This window comes from Dermacentor silvarum, chromosome 1 (assembly GCF_013339745.2).
Source record: "Dermacentor silvarum isolate Dsil-2018 chromosome 1, BIME_Dsil_1.4, whole genome shotgun sequence".
NCBI lineage: Eukaryota > Metazoa > Arthropoda > Arachnida > Ixodida > Ixodidae > Dermacentor > Dermacentor silvarum.
Window position 1 is genome coordinate 409,522,341 of NC_051154.1, and position 15,158 is coordinate 409,537,498.

The 15,158-nt window shown below is 53.2% G+C and overlaps 2 protein-coding genes across 2 annotated transcripts; both read right to left on the reverse strand.

Annotated features, from left to right (window-relative positions):
• Positions 1 to 636: 636 nt before the first annotated feature.
• On the reverse strand, positions 637 to 1,571 carry LOC125943999 (uncharacterized protein K02A2.6-like). The gene has a single exon (XM_049663684.1). The coding sequence runs from the start codon at positions 1,569 to 1,571 to the stop codon at positions 714 to 716; it is 858 nt and encodes a 285-aa protein (XP_049519641.1). The 3' UTR covers positions 637 to 713.
• Positions 1,572 to 1,597: 26 nt separating this feature from the next.
• Positions 1,598 to 3,773, reverse strand: LOC125944000 (uncharacterized protein K02A2.6-like). Its single transcript, XM_049663690.1, has 3 exons — positions 2,270 to 3,773; positions 1,689 to 1,858; positions 1,598 to 1,621 (listed from the first exon to the last, which is right to left on the reverse strand). Exons 1-3 carry the CDS (start codon positions 3,771 to 3,773, stop codon positions 1,598 to 1,600), a joined length of 1,698 nt encoding a protein of 565 aa, XP_049519647.1.
• Between the last annotated feature and the right edge of the window lie 11,385 nt (positions 3,774 to 15,158).

The window sequence follows — 15,158 nt, forward strand, 5'->3', positions numbered from 1 at the left end:
TACGAGGTGACCAAGACCTCCCTGGATCAAATCCCGGCCGCGGCGGCCGCATTCTGATGGGCGCAAAATGCAAAAACGCCCGTATGCTGTGCATTGTGTGCACGTTACAGAGCTACAGGTAGTCAAACTTAATCCGAAGTCCCCCACTAAGGCGTAACTCAATATCGTAGCGTGGTTCTGACTCGTAAAACCTCAGATATTTATTTATTTATTTATTTTGTACTGGAGATTATCGGTGCCGGCACGCTGAAGTGTGAAAGAGGAAGTCGACGAACTAGGAGTGCGCGCTCGATCGATGTCCAGCTGAGACTGCTCCGTCTTCTTGTACTTCAGTCAGACGCCCTGTGGACTTGCAAGATCATCCCGTGACATTTGGTGGAGGTGCAGGGTTAACGTCTTCCCCGACCTGGAGCTCCGCAGCCGTACGTTGCCATCTGCAGCCACAATGACCGATGACGCCGGCCCTTCGGAATCCGCTCCCCCCCCCCCCCCCCCCTGTTGTGTTGCGTGGTTCATGCGAAAGAGCAGACAAGTTTCCAGGGGCGAAGCGACGTTTATTGCCACATGTTCATCGGTGCGTGGCTGGTCGAGATAAGCCCTTGCGCAGCTTGCGGCGCACGCCTTTTATTCGTTTTGCGCGCCTGCGCATTAAGGACGGTGGCGATAGGCCGGACACCACATCCCTCCCCTTTTATATTGGCTAATTTACCAAGCTAAACTCCAGCTTGATATCTGTCCGGTGGTCGACGGTCTCTAGTCGGGTAGCGTCTTGCACCCGCCGTCTGGATGTCTTGCGAAGCGGCAGGACCACTGGTGGTAGGAGCGGAGGATGTCACTGGGTCGACGCATGGTGGGAACGCCAGGAACTCGTATCCCTCCTGGTCAGATGCCTCGCGGTCCGGATCCGTGGTCCGCGCGAGCAGCTGGTCCTTGTGACGACGCCAGGTGAAACTGCCTCTGGGTGTGGTAGCACGAACGGTAAAAGACTCGGGGCTGGACTGCCCCACAACAACACCAGGGACCCAGTTTGGTCTGCCTCGATAATTGCGAGCCATCACTTGGTCACCGACTGCTATTTCACGATCACGACGTGGGCGAGCCACGGATTGCTTGAACTGATTATATGCAACCCTTCCTCCCACCGCTGGCTTGACAACATCGAGTCGATTTCGCAGCCGTCGTCCTAGTAACAAGTTTGATGGTGACTCATTTGTTGTCGCATGGGGCGAGTTGCGATAGTTAAGCAAAAACTTGTGAAGCCTCAGTTGTAATGTGTCCGCTCCGCTAGATTTACGAAGAGCGTTTTTAAGTGTCTGAATAAAACGCTCTGCAAGCCCGTTTGAGCTGGGATGATACGGTGCTGTAAGCACGTGACGACAGCCCAATTCTTTTACAAAAAGCTTGAACTCTTCGGAAGTAAACTGCGGGCCGTTATCAGTGACAATGGTTTCTGGGAAACCAAACCGCGCAAAGAGCTCTCTCAATCTGTCAACTGTAGCCTCCGACGTAGTAGAGCGCATAACAAACACTTCCGGCCACTTGGAGTGCGCGTCCACGACTACAAGAAACATTGAGTGCAGAAAGGGGCCAGCAAAATCTACATGCAAGCGCTGCCATGGTGCTGTCGGCCAAGACCAAGGATGCAAGGGCGCTTTGCATGGCTCGCAACGTTGTTCTTGACAACTTACGCAGGCCTTGACACGATTCTCGAGGTCCGCCTCGATGGACGGCCACCACACGTAGCTGCGCGCCTGTTCCTTGCTGCGCACGATGCCTGGGTGCCCTTCGTGGAGTTCGTCCAGCAGCAAGTTGCGCAACTTTGCCGGCACGATCACTCGCATCCCGAACGTGATGCAGCCTTAGTGAACTGTGAGCTCGTTGCGTCTGTCAAAAAAAGGCTTCAAATCGTTTTCAGTCACAGACGCTGGCCACCCCATATTTATGAAATCCATCACTTTACAAAGCAAGGAGTCCCGAGCTGTTGTTCGAGCAATGTCCTGGCTTGAAACTAGCATTGAATGCAACCGCAATGAATGGAAAGTTTCCTCTCTTTCTTCTGTTTCATCTTTCACAATTGGTAGCGGCAGGCGCGAACAGAAATCGGCTTCAGCATTCTCGCTTGATTTTCTGAAGATAAGCGAATACCGGTACGCGGACAATGTGACAGCCCATCGCTGCAAACGCGCTGCTGCGATTGTCGGAATGCCGGTTGTTGGGCCCAAGATGGTTTGAAGCGGTTTATGGTCGGTGACTAATGTGAACGACCGACCGTAAACGTAGAAATGAAACTTCTTAACACCAAATATTATTGCAAGGGCCTCTTTCTCAAGCTCGCTGTATTTCTTTTCGGCATCGGTCAAGGTACGCGATGCGAAAGCGATTGGCTTCTTGCTGACATCATCCAAAACATGAGAAAGAACCGCGCCTAAACCATAGTGCGATGCGTCGCATGATAGCTGCAATGGTTTGCACGGGTCGTAGTGCGCCAAAGTTGGTGGAGAGGCTAGCAAGTTCTTTATCTTGGTGAACGCTTCCTGGCAACACTCATCCCAGCACCACGGGGCGTTTTTACGTAGCAACCTGAAAAATGGTTGCGCCACCGTTGCTAGGTTAGGAAGGAACTTGCCGTAGAAATTGACGACTCCCAGGAACGACTGCAGCTGCTGCCTGTCTGTAGGGGCTGGAGCCTTGAGGAGTGCGTCAACCTTCTCCGTCGTTGCCGAGATGCCTTGTGCGCCGATTCTGTGTCCGAGGTAACAAAGGTCCTGTTGGAAAAACGAACACTTCTCTTTCTTGACACGAACGCCTCTTTCAAGAAGTCGTTTTAACACAGCCTCCAGATTGATAAAATGCTCTTCGTCATTTTTACCAGTCACCAGAATGTCGTCTAGGTAGCAGCAAACCCCGTGTAAGCCCTTCAGCATGGTGTCAATTATTCTTTGGAAGATCCCGGGAGTGGACGAAATTCCAAATGCGAGTCGATTAACAGCAAACAATCCTTTCTGCGTATTCAACGTGAGGTATTGTTTTGACGACTCCGACATCACCACTTGCGGATAGGCCCGGTTGAGATCAATCTTCGAGAAGTGCTTACCTCCCGACAAGGCTGTGAACAGGTCGTCTACCTTCGGTAATGGGTAGCGGTCGACATCAAGGCACGGGTTAACGGTCGTCTTGTAGTCGCCGCAAATCCGTATGCTACCATCTTGCTTGATTACGGGTACCGCAGGCATAGCGTATTCTGACATCGTAACCGGCGATATAATTCCCAGCTGTTCCATTTTAGCTAATTCAGCGTCAAAAGCTTTTTGCAACGCAAACGGAACATTCCTGGCTTTTAGGAATCTCGGCTTCATATCAGGTTTAAGAAAAAGTTCGGCGCGCTCTTCCGTTATCGTGCCTAACTCGTCTTTGAAAAGGGGTTGGTACTTCGCCAGCAATGCGTCTAGCCTCTTTTTTACGCTGATATGAGTAGGAGTGTCTGACCTTGTAATGTTGTTCAGGTTCCAGATTTTCGCCCACTCCAGCCGGACTGCGTGCAGCCACTCCCAGCCCAGTAGAGGTGGTCCCTTGTGGTCTACGACGTAGAGTGGAAGAATTGCAGAATGGTCGCCGTGCTGCACGTTGACCGAAGAGACTCCCTGGGGTCGTACCAGTGCTCCTGTGTAGGTACGAAGTTTAACTGTCGTAGGCTCCAGTACAGCCGAAGGAAAGAGCTGACGGAACTGCGTCTTTGACATGACGGAAACAGCCGCTCCCGTGTCTAGCTCCATGTTCACCTAGACGCCGTCGATGGTCATCTGCACGGTGGCAGGGTCGCTCTGAGCTGCCGACACGCCGTTTAGACTGAGGGTCGAAGCTTTCCGCGACACAACCGTCAGCATCTTCACATTCTTTTTCGTCTGCTTTTTCTTAGAAAAAGTCTTACCACTGCTTCGGCAGGCTCTCTGGATATGCCCTTTTTTGTTGCAACTGAAACAGGTTGCGTCCAAGTGAGGGCATGCTTCACTCGTGTGTTTTGGCGAACCACAGCGAAAACAGCTTTTGCATGTTTTCTGTGTCTCAGGCTGCACCTTTTGCACATCGCCGACTGCGGCGTCGGTGCCGCGTGCCTCAGCAGCACTCTTCTTAGCCGCTTCCATTGCCAGAGCCCGCTCCACCGCTTTCTGGAACGTAAGCTTGCTATCTTCCGTGAAAAACACTCGCTGAATGTCTCCTCGTAGCAGGCCGCACACGAAGCGGTCCCGAAGGGACTCGTCAAGGGCGCTTCCAAACTCGCACGTTTGCGACAGTTTACGAAGCTCGGCAACATAACTAGATAAGGACTCGCCTTCTCGTTGACACCTCCGGTGAAACTTGGCCCGTTCTCCAATGACGGACAGCTTCGGGGACAGGTGGTCGCTCAAAACTTTCTTGAGGTCTTCGAAACTCTTCGTAGAAGGCAGTTCGGGAGCTGTTAATGACTTCAACAACCCGTAGGTCTTCGGACCGATAATGCTCAAGAAGGCGTGTAGCTTGTCGCCGTCGGGTACTCGGTTTACAATCAGGAACGACGTAAGCCGCTCTTCGTACGAAGCCCAATCGCTGTCGGACTCGTCAAAGGGTTCCAGCTGGCCCAGTCGCCCAGCGAAGTGCGTCACTGCTGCCTTGGCCCCAGTCATGACGACAGTCACAGGATCCGTAAACTGCAAAAAGACAGTCTTCTTCACCGAGTGAATTTCGGAAACACTTGCCTTCCCAACTGAAGAACGACGCCTTCAAGTCCCATCCTCGTTGCCAGTTGTTGTGTTGCGTGGTTCATGCGAAGGAGCAGACAAGTTTCCAGGGGCGAAGCGACGTTTATTGCCACATGTTCATCGGTGCGTGGCTGGTCGAGATAAGCCCGTGCGCAGCTTGCGGCGCACGCCTTTTATTCGTTTTGCGCGCCTGCGCATTAAGGACTGCGGCGATAGGCCGGACACCACACCCCCGGTTGTTGTGTGTTATGGTGCGGTACGTCAGCGCGATCCTGCCATCTTCAGCGGCACCGACGATCACGACGTGGAGGACTGGCTTGCAGAGTATGACCGCGTTAGCGCGCATAACAAGTGGGCTGATCGCGACAAGCTGACCAACGCCATCTTTTATCTGACTGATGTGGCAAATCTGTGGTTTAGAAACCACGAAGCCGAGTTTACAACCTGGTCAGCTTTCACCGAGACCCTCACTTTGGTCTTCGGCCGTCCCGCTGTGCGCAGACTCCGTGCTGAACAACGTTTGCGTGGTCGCGCTCAACAAAGCGGTGAAACCTTCACGAGCTACATTGAGGACGTCATGGACCCGCTGTAAGCGCGTGAATGCGTCCATGAGCGAAGCCGATAAGATAAGGCATATTATGAAAGGCATAGACGACGATGACTTCCATATGCTCGTGGCTAAGAACCCTACGACAGTTGCACAAGTAATTGAGCTCTGTCAAAGCTTCGACGAGTTGCGCAAGCAGCGCCTTTCCACCCGTTGCACCAGTGTGCAATCCGCGGACCTCTCGGCCTTGGAGCCTGGATGCCTTAGCGCTGATCACTCCGGCTTGCTGCCGCAGATTCAGCAATACATTCGGGAAGAAGTGGCTCGCCAGCTATCTCTTGTAGCGTGTGTTGCTGAGTCTGCTTCCACGTTAGAACCATCGCTCCGTCGTGTGATCCAAGCACAAGTTTCTGAGGCGCTCCCACCTCCCTCTCCACCGCCGCCTGTGACTGCACCTCTGACTTACGCTGCCGCTCTCAACCGACCTCCTCCGCGACCGATGCCTACTACCTCCAGACCCGCCGCTAGTTTCTACTCGTCGCCACTTCCGGTACGCCCGGTTCACGTGCCCTTATCGCCTTCCGGACCTTCTCTTAACCCTTGGCGTACTCCGGACAACCGCCCTATCTGTTTCGCATGCGGTATTCCGGGACATGTTGCGCGTTTCTGTCGCCGCCGTGGACATTATTTTCGTCGTGACGCGCCGAACCTCGGCTACCTTCCCCAAGAGCCTTCGCATTGTTCTATCCCTGATCCCTCAGACTCGTATTCTCGTCGCCCCGCCTTCAACTCTCGTCGGTCTCCTTCCCCTCGCCGCCGTTCCCTTTCACCCATGCTTCGCCGTGCCAGCTCTGGTCAGGAGGAAAACTGAGAGCCGCAGTTCCCGAGGCAAGAAATGCGCCATCGTCGAAATTTTCAAGGCCTCATCTTTCTCCTCCTTACGAAATCGCAGTATTTGTGGAAAGCGTCGCGAGAACAGCTCTTGTCGACACGGGGGCTGCCGTTTCTGTCATAAGTGAAGACCTATGCCGCAAAGTCAAGAAAGTAACGATTCCTGTACCAGATATTTCCCTACGCACGGCAAGCTCGCAGCAAGTCAATCCTTCGGCCGCGTGTACCGCTCGTGTTATGATTCAGGATGAACTATATTTTGTAGAATTCGTTGTTCTATGCCGTGCTTCGCATGACGTTATTCTGGGTTGGGACTTCCTTTCCGCACATCATGCTGTTGTCGACTGCGCTCGCGCGCAACTGGCTTTGTCTCCGTTCCGTGACACTACAGTCGACCTCCCGAACCGTTCTCCTAAAGTGATCGTCACCGCTAACGTCATTATCGCTTCTTTTCCTGCCGTCTTGGTGCCCGTCTCTTGTGACTCTGCCCCCGCCATGACAGCTCTTTTTACACCATCTGAAGATTGTGCGCGTCGACGGAACCTTCTACTCTCGCTTGCAGTCGTCACACTCATCGATGGTTACGCTGCCATTTATGCGTGCAATCCATTTCCATGTCCTTCAACTCTCTTACACGGTGAATGTGTGGGGCGTCTAGACACTGTTCACGTCATTAGTCCATTTGACCTACCTTCCGATAGGTCGCCACTGCCTATCGGTGCCATCACTTCTGCTACCGCACCAGCCTCGCGTTTCCCCGATGTTTTCTTGCATACCATCGACGACGCGCTTACGCCCGCTCAACGCAGTGAAGTTGAGGAAGTTCTTGAACGTTTTCGTGCTTCTTTCGACCTCGGTCAACCTTCCTTGGGGCGCATGACAGCGGTTGTTCACCGTATTGACACCGGTCACCATGTTCCGCTGCGCCAACGTCCATACCGTGTTTCCGCAGCCGAACGCCATGTCATTGACGAACACGTTGACGACATGCTGAAACGAGGTGTGATCCAGCCCTCCCACAGTCCTTGGGCGTCTCCGGTCGTGCTGGTGCGGAAAAAGGATGGCTAAATCAGGTTTTGCGTCGATTACCGCCGACTCAACAAGATTACCCGCAAGGATGTTTATCCCCTACCACGCATCGACGACGCCCTGGATTGCCTACAGGGAGCCGAGTTCTCTTCACTGGATCTGCGCTCCGGGTACTGGCAAGTGCCGATGGCTGAAGCCGACCGTCCAAAAACGGCTTTTGTAACTCCTGATGGCTTATACGAGTTCAATGTAATGCCTTTCGGCCTTTGCAACGCGCCTGCAACTTTCGAGAGAATGATGGACGCTATTGTCACGTAGTAGTGACGGTAGAGAAAACAGTCGCAAAACTGTGTATGACGAAACGGGTTGTTTATTGGGCGAACCTGTGCCCACAAAAGCAAGCTACACTCAAAGCACAACGATAGCGGCGAACACAGTCGGCGAACGTCGCAAATCTGATCAGCGGCGAAGCGCGTCGGCTTTTATACCTGAGTCATCGAAGGTTCCAGATTAATCCCTGATGCCCGCGTGTCTTCCAGTAAGTTCTAGATAATTCGCGTCGGTCATACAATCAGATAACATAAGCTTCGGTGAAAACAGGCAACGGAAAGAGGCACCGATAGCGTTCTAGAAACTTCCGATACAGGCGCGCCGAGCGATAACGTTTAACATTTGTTAGCCGGTGGAAAGCGGCCACCGGTGAAAGATAAACATGTATACGTGTCAATACACTCCCCTTAAAAAGCATCGACCCGGTGCTACAAACACGAAAGCGAAAACAAAACCATGCGTAATAAACAAAAAAAAACAATAACAAAGTAACAAAGTACCTAACGTCGTCAGCGGGCGTAGAAAGGTTTAAGACGCCCCACATGGATGACTTCAGGCCGTGCCCGGCGCCGCTGTGATTGCGAAATGCCGTCTGGCACGACCTCATAGTCCAGTGCGCCAATACGTCGGATTATCTTATATGGTCCGAAATAGCGACGCAACAGTTTCTCGCTAAGTCCTCGTCGGCGTATCGGAGTCCAGACCCAAACACGGTCGCCGGGCTGGTACTCGACGTAGCGTCGTCGTAGATTGTAGTGTCGGCTGTTGGTCCTCTGCTGGTTCTTGATGCGCAGGCGGGCGAGCTGTCGACCTTCTTCGGCATGCTGCAAATAAGTGGCAACGTCGAGATTTTCTTCGTCAGCGACGTCTGGTAGCATGGCGTCAAGCGTCGTTGCCGGGTTCCTTCCGTAGGCCAGGTTGAACGGCGCCATGTGCGTCGTTTCTTGCACGGCCGTGTTGTATGCGAAGGTCACGTACGGAAGGATGACATCCCACGTCTTGTGTTCGACGTCGACGTACATTGCCAGCATGTCGGCGATGGTCTTATTTAGGCGCTCGGTGAGGCCATTCGTCTGCGGGTGGTAGGTGGTGGTGCGGCGATGGCTTGTCTGGCTGTACCTCAGGATGGCTTGAGTTAGCTCTGCCGTAAAGGCCGTGCCTCTGTCGGTGATGAGGACTTCTGGGGCACCGTGACGCAGGAGGATGTTCTCAACGAAGAATCGGGCTACCTCGGCGGCACTGCCTTTGGGCAAGGCTTTTGTTTCGGCGTAGCGGGTGAGGTAGTCCGCAGCTACGACGATCCATTTATTCCCGGACGTCGACGTCGGAAAAGGCCCCAGTAAGTCCATCCAGATCTGCTGGAACGGTCGGCGAGGTGGCTCGATTGGCTGTAGAAGTCCGGCTGGCCTTTTCGGCGGTGTTTTGCGTCGCTGACAGTCTCGGCATGTCCTTACGTAATGGGCGACGTCGGCAGAGAGGCGTGGCCAGTAGTATTTTTCTTGTATCCTCGCGAGAGTGCGTGAAAAACCGAGATGTCCAGCCGTTGGGTCGTCATGGAGAGCTTGCAGAACCTCTGGACGCAATGCTGAGGGTACCACGAGGAGGTAGTTGGCTCGGAGAGGCGAGAAGTTCTTCTTTAGGAGATTGTAGTTTTGCAAGAAAAACGACGCCAATCTTCGCCTGAACACCTTCGGCACAATGACGGTCTTGCCTTCCAGGTAGTCTACAAGGCTGCTTAGTTCCGGGTCGGCTCGTTATTGTTCGGCGAATTCGTCGGCACTGATGGGTCCCAAGAAAGTGTCGTCATCCTGGTCGTCTTGTGGCGGCGGTTCGACGGGGGCGCGAGACAAACAATCGGCGTCAGAGTGCTTTCGCCCGGACTTGTAAACGACGGTGATGTCGAATGCTTGAAGTCTCAGGCTCCAGCTTGCGAGGCGACCTGAAGGATCCTTCAAGTTAGCTAGCCAACACAAGGCGTGGTGGTCGCTCACAACTTTAAAGGGCCTGCCATAGAGGTAGGGGCGAAACTTTGATGTAGCCCAGATGACGGCGAGGCACTCCTTTTCTGTTGTGGAATAATTTGCTTCCGCCTTCGATAGCGACCGGCTAGCGTAACTTACAACCCTTTCTAGTCCGTCAGTCCTCTGCACAAGCACGGCGCCGAGTGCTACGCTGCTTGCGTCGGTGTGGACTTCGGTATCGGCGTTTTCGTCGAAATGCGCAATTATTGGCGGCGGTTGCAGGCGTCGCTTCAGTTCTTCGAATGCTTCGACTTGCGGCGTCTCCCACTTGAACTCGACGTCGGCCTTCGTGAGATACGTCAGTGGCTCAGCGATCCGTGAAAAATTCTTGACGAAGCGCCTGTAATAGGCGCACAGTCCAAGAAATCTACGCACTGCCTTCTTGTCAGCGGGCGGAGGAAAGTTGGAGATGGCCGCAGTTTTCTGAGGGTCGGGGCGCACTCCAGACTTGTTGATGACGTGGCCCAAAAACAAGATCTCCTCATATGCGAAGCGGCACTTTTCGGGCTTTAACGTGAGTCCGGAGGTTTTGATTGCTTGAAGAACTGTTTCAAGGCGCCGCAGGTGTTCTTCGAAGCTTGAGGCAAACACAACGACGTCGTCCAAATAGACGAGGCAAGTCTGCCACTTCAAGCCTGCCAGTACCGTATCCATGACGCGTTGGAAAGTCGCAGGTGCCGAGCAAAGACCAAACGGCATGACCTTGAACTCGAACAGTCCGTCTGGTGTTATAAAGGCAGTCTTCTCCCGGTCCCTCTCGTCGACTTCGATTTGCCAGTAGCCGGTTTTGAGGTCAATCGACGAAAAATACTTTGCGTTGTAGAGTCGATCCAAGGCGTCGTCAATCCGTGGGAGGGGGTAACGTCCTTCTTCGTGATCTTGTTGAGGCGACGATAATCGACGCAGAAACGTAGGGTTCCATCCTTCTTCTTCACTAACACCACGGGGGACGCCCACGGACTCTTGGACGGCTGGATGATGTCGTCGCGCAGCATTTCGTCGACTTGTTGCCTTATGGCCTCGCGTTCGCGCGCCGAAACTCGGTACGGTCTCTGACGGAGTGGGCGGACATATTCGTCGGTTATAATGCGGTGCTTGGCGACAGGGGTTTGTCGAACTTTTGACGACGACGAGAAGCAGTCCTTGTATTGCAGGAGCCGAGCTTTTAGCTATTGTTTCTTATGATTGGGAAGGTTCTGATTGACATCGAAAGTTGGTTCAGGTAGTACAGTCTTCGTTGAAGGTGCACTAGAATCCGCGAAGGCGAAAGCACTGCTGGCTTGTACTATTTCGTCGATGTAGGCGACCGTGTTGCCTTTGATAATGTGCTTATATTCGTGGCTGAAGTTCGTGAGCATCACTCTTGCTTTCCCTTCGCGTAGTTCACCTATGCCTCTAGCGACACAAATTTCACGGTCGAGCAGTAAGTGATGATTGCCCTCGATGACGCCCTCCATGTCTGCAGACACTTCGGTACCGACGGAAATCATTACGCTTGAGCGAGGCGGAACGGTGACTTGTTCTTCAAGCACATTCAAGGCAAGGTAACTGATGCTTGTATCCGGCGGTATCGCTTTGTGTGTTGAAAGCGTTATCGACTTGGACCTTAAGTCGATGACTGCACATGTTGGTGTAGAAAGTCCATGCCTAGGATGACGTCCCTGGAGCAGTGCTGCAGGATTACGAAGCTCGCCGGGTAAGTGCGGTTGTTTACCGTGACTCGCGCTGTGCAGATTCCAGCCGGCGTTATTAGGTGACCTCCCGCTGTCCGTATATCGGGTCCTTGCCAGGCCGTCTTCACCTTCTTTAACTTGGCGGCGAACGCGCCACTGAAAACTGAATAGTCGGCGCCAGTGTCGACGAGAGCGGTGACGTTATGACCATCGATGAGCACGTCTAGATCGGTAGACCGGCGTCTGGCGTTGCGGTTAATTCGTGGCGTCGGATCACGGCTGCGTCGGCTTGCTCTGCTGCTGCTACGTCGCGTCGGAAGGTCTTCGTTCGGCGGCGATCTGTTGGCAAGGCTGTTGCTAGGCGGCGTGCTGATATCTCGTCGTGATGATTCGCGAATCGTCGTCGTCGTCGGCGGCGGAGGATCTTCGGCATTGCGTCGTACAGCAACCGCACCATAGAGAAAGGAATTCAACAAGAGGGGACACTCCCATAGGGCCCAGCGGCCGAATTGACTGCAGCGTGCCAAGCGGTTGGTGTCAATCACTTACATCACTTCCGGTTTCGGGCACGCGTATTTTGAACGCCTTGCTGGCACGCCTCGCCCCGGCTGCGCCGATCGGCTTTTCGTATGGCTCAGGCGCACGCTTTTTATTTTTTTTTTTTTGCCCGACCGCGCACAGTCTTCGTGCGGAATCGGTTTATTGTTTGGTAAAAATTATTGCGAACGATCTTGTCAAGTCCCATCAAATCTGTGCCACGTGCAATTTCACAAAGTAGACGCAAGACTCCTTGTGAAATGAGGAAAGATTTATTTTGGTCTATATAAAATCTCGTTCCGCGCTTTTTGTGCGTTCATCCAACGTTGTGACCCCAGGTAAGCAGTAGTTGCTCTATGAAGCTCCACTGGACGGCATCAGCTGAAAAAAGGTAAATTACAAGCATGTGACATTTACAAGCACGAAACAGCATGTTACAAGCGTGTGTCATTTGGTATTTAGATATAGGAATACGCGTGTAGAGGCGAAACGTGCGAAAGCGGTGAATGGGCGGCATTACAAACAAAAGCAATTCGCTTTTACATATATGGCGTAGAAAATACACGACTCATGCCAAACATTACCCTAAAATATGAAAACATCGATTTCCAAGCATGCCCCTATTTCCGGGCATTATTTCCTGCACTTCAGCCGCACAAATACACGGGCAACTTCGCGTTTGCAAAACTTGGCCTCGGGCGACGTCACGGTACGCTACATACAGAGACGGACGCAACAGGCACTCAAGACAAATGCGTGGGTGCAAAGCCTGTTTTCAGTCCTTTAGAAGACGGCATTTTCGAATTACAAGTTTCTGATATGTTCCTCGGCGTTATCTTTCGCGCGTTCTGCCGGCGCTAGCCAGACACTCCCATGTTATCACTCTTGGCAATCGCCCATCATGTTTTCAAGAGAAGTGAGTACCGAAAAAAGGTATATGTTGTTGCGGGGCCACAAAAAACGTCACAAACTTGTCCCTCCAAGATTCATTACACGCCAAACTAACTTTTTCACCACGGCCGAGCTGCTTATCGTTAACGGCGTCACAGCGCGCTGTGCGGCCAGCGTGCCTCAAAAGTACCCCAGAAAGTAACGAAATTACTTTTCAGTAATGTCTGGCGTCAGAGAAAGCGGCACAAACTTCTCCTAGCAAGATGCACTAGACTACGCACCACGGCCCAGTTAGTTCTCGCTAACTGCGACACGGCGCCCTGTGCGGCCAGTGTGCCTCAAAAACCGAAATAAGTTACAATAATCCCCTAGGAAGCGTCGGAAACATGTCCCAGCACGATTCATTAACTCAAATTAACTGCACCAGGATGGCCGAGCTGTTTTTCGCTAACTACGTCTTAAGTCTCGGTCCCGTGCCGTAAGCCTAATTGCGTCGTAGAGTGTGAAACAAGATTTCTCACCTTGCAGTAGTCCAATAGTGCAGTGGTGTCTTGTCGTAGTGCAGAAGGAACGCAAGAATGCGCCGAGAGCCCAATAAACCAGGTTACATTTAAAAAAGAAAAAAAAAGGAGACAGACGGGTCACCGCGCGCGCAGCCATCCTCGCTGGCTTCGGGGGAGTGTCTGGCGGATGACGCATGTATCTGGCGCGTCATTGACCTGTGGCTAGGTAAGTGAAGGAAAATAAGTCGCAAAGCTTAAGTTCATTTATACGCAACACGTTTTAGTTTTCGCGGCAAAGAATTTAAAAAATAAATCAATGCCTGTTAACTTAAGTTCCCTTTCTTTTTTTTCGATGCTCGCGGCAGCTAACGTTCGGTGTCAAAAGTATAGCGTGACGTAGGGTGACGTGTTTCCTGTTGCCAGTTTTTGCCGAGTGTCCCCTCTTGTTGAATTTCTTTCTCTATGACCGCACCTCCATCGGTTGCTGCTTTTAGTTTCCCGGGTATGGGCTGGGAGATCGGCCCCGGGTTGGGCCGGCATACAGGCGGCGATGCGGCGAGGTGTAGCGGCCTGGTGACGGCGAGCGTGAGGGTCGTCGTGGTTGCCACTGGGCTCCGGCAAGGTAGTCGGCGATGTCACGTGGTCGCTCGCCAAGCTGTGGACGTGGCGCGTTGACGGCGAACCCTCGTAGGCCCATCTCGCGGTATGGGCATCGGCGGTAGACATGGCCGGCTTCCCCGCAGTGATAGCAGAGCGGGCGGTGGTCGGGGGCGCGCCAAATGTCCGTCTTCCGCTGGGAGCTACGCTGGGCGACGGGCGGGCATGCTGGCGGCGGTGGACGACGGAACTGCGGTGTTACGAGGCCCTGGCGCGAGCGCGGAGGGGGGCCTTGACGACGGGCGACGGCGGCGTAGGTCATCGCTTGCGGCTGTGGTTGAGGCGAAGCCGGAACTTTTGGCACTTCCAGTGATCGCTGAACCTCTTCTTTAACTATGTCAGCTATCGAAGTCACCTGAGGATGCAATCTTAGGAATAATTTCTCTAGTTCTTCCCGTACAACCGCTCTGATCGTCTCGTGCAGGTCGTCGGCACCTAGAGCTTGAGCTTCGGCGTAGTTTGTCAGTGCACGGCGGTTGTATTGCCTGGCTCGCATTTCGAGCGTCTTCTCGATCGTTGTAGCCTCCGAAACAAATTCTGCCACAGTCTTGGGCGGGTTGCGCATCAATCCAGTGAATAGATGCTCTTTGACGCCCCGAATCAAGAACCGAATTTTCTTTTCCTCGGACATATCGGGGTCGGCGTGGCGGAAGAGGCGAGTCATCTCCTCCCTGAAGATTGCGATGTTCTCGTTCGGCAATTGCACTCTGGTTTCTAATAAAACTTCAGCCCTTTCTTTTCGCACGACATTCGTGAAAGTCCTCATGAAGTTCTCACGAAATAGGTCCCACGTCACCAGGGTGGTCTCTCTGTTCTCAAACCAGGTCCTAGCAGCATCATCCAATGAAAAATGAACATGGCGCAGCTTGTCGTCGTGCTCCATTTGTTCAACGTCGCGGTCCTCTCGTATGTCTCCAGCCAGGTTTCAGGGTCTTCAGCGGATGATCCACGAAAAGTCGGTGGCTCCCGAGGTTGCTGCAGCAGGATGGGGGACGCTGGTGCTGCCATTTTGGTCGTTGACTTGGCCTTGATTGCAGTGGTCTTTTCGGGAAGAAGTCCGAACTCCGGCACAAGTCCTTGCTGCCTACGGCTAGCTCGCTGGTCCTTGGCGACGTTGGTCTCGTTCTCCGGTTTCGGGCTTGGATCGCGGCTTTGCGGGGGCGTTCGGTGCATGAACGAACTAGCACGTCCACCAGATGTCACGTAGTAGTGACGGTAGAGAAAACAGTCGCAAAACTGTGTATGACGAAACGGGTTGTTTATTGGGCGAACCTGTGCCCACAAAAGCAAGCTACACTCAAAGCACAACGATAGCGGCGAACACAGTCGGCGATCGTCGAAAA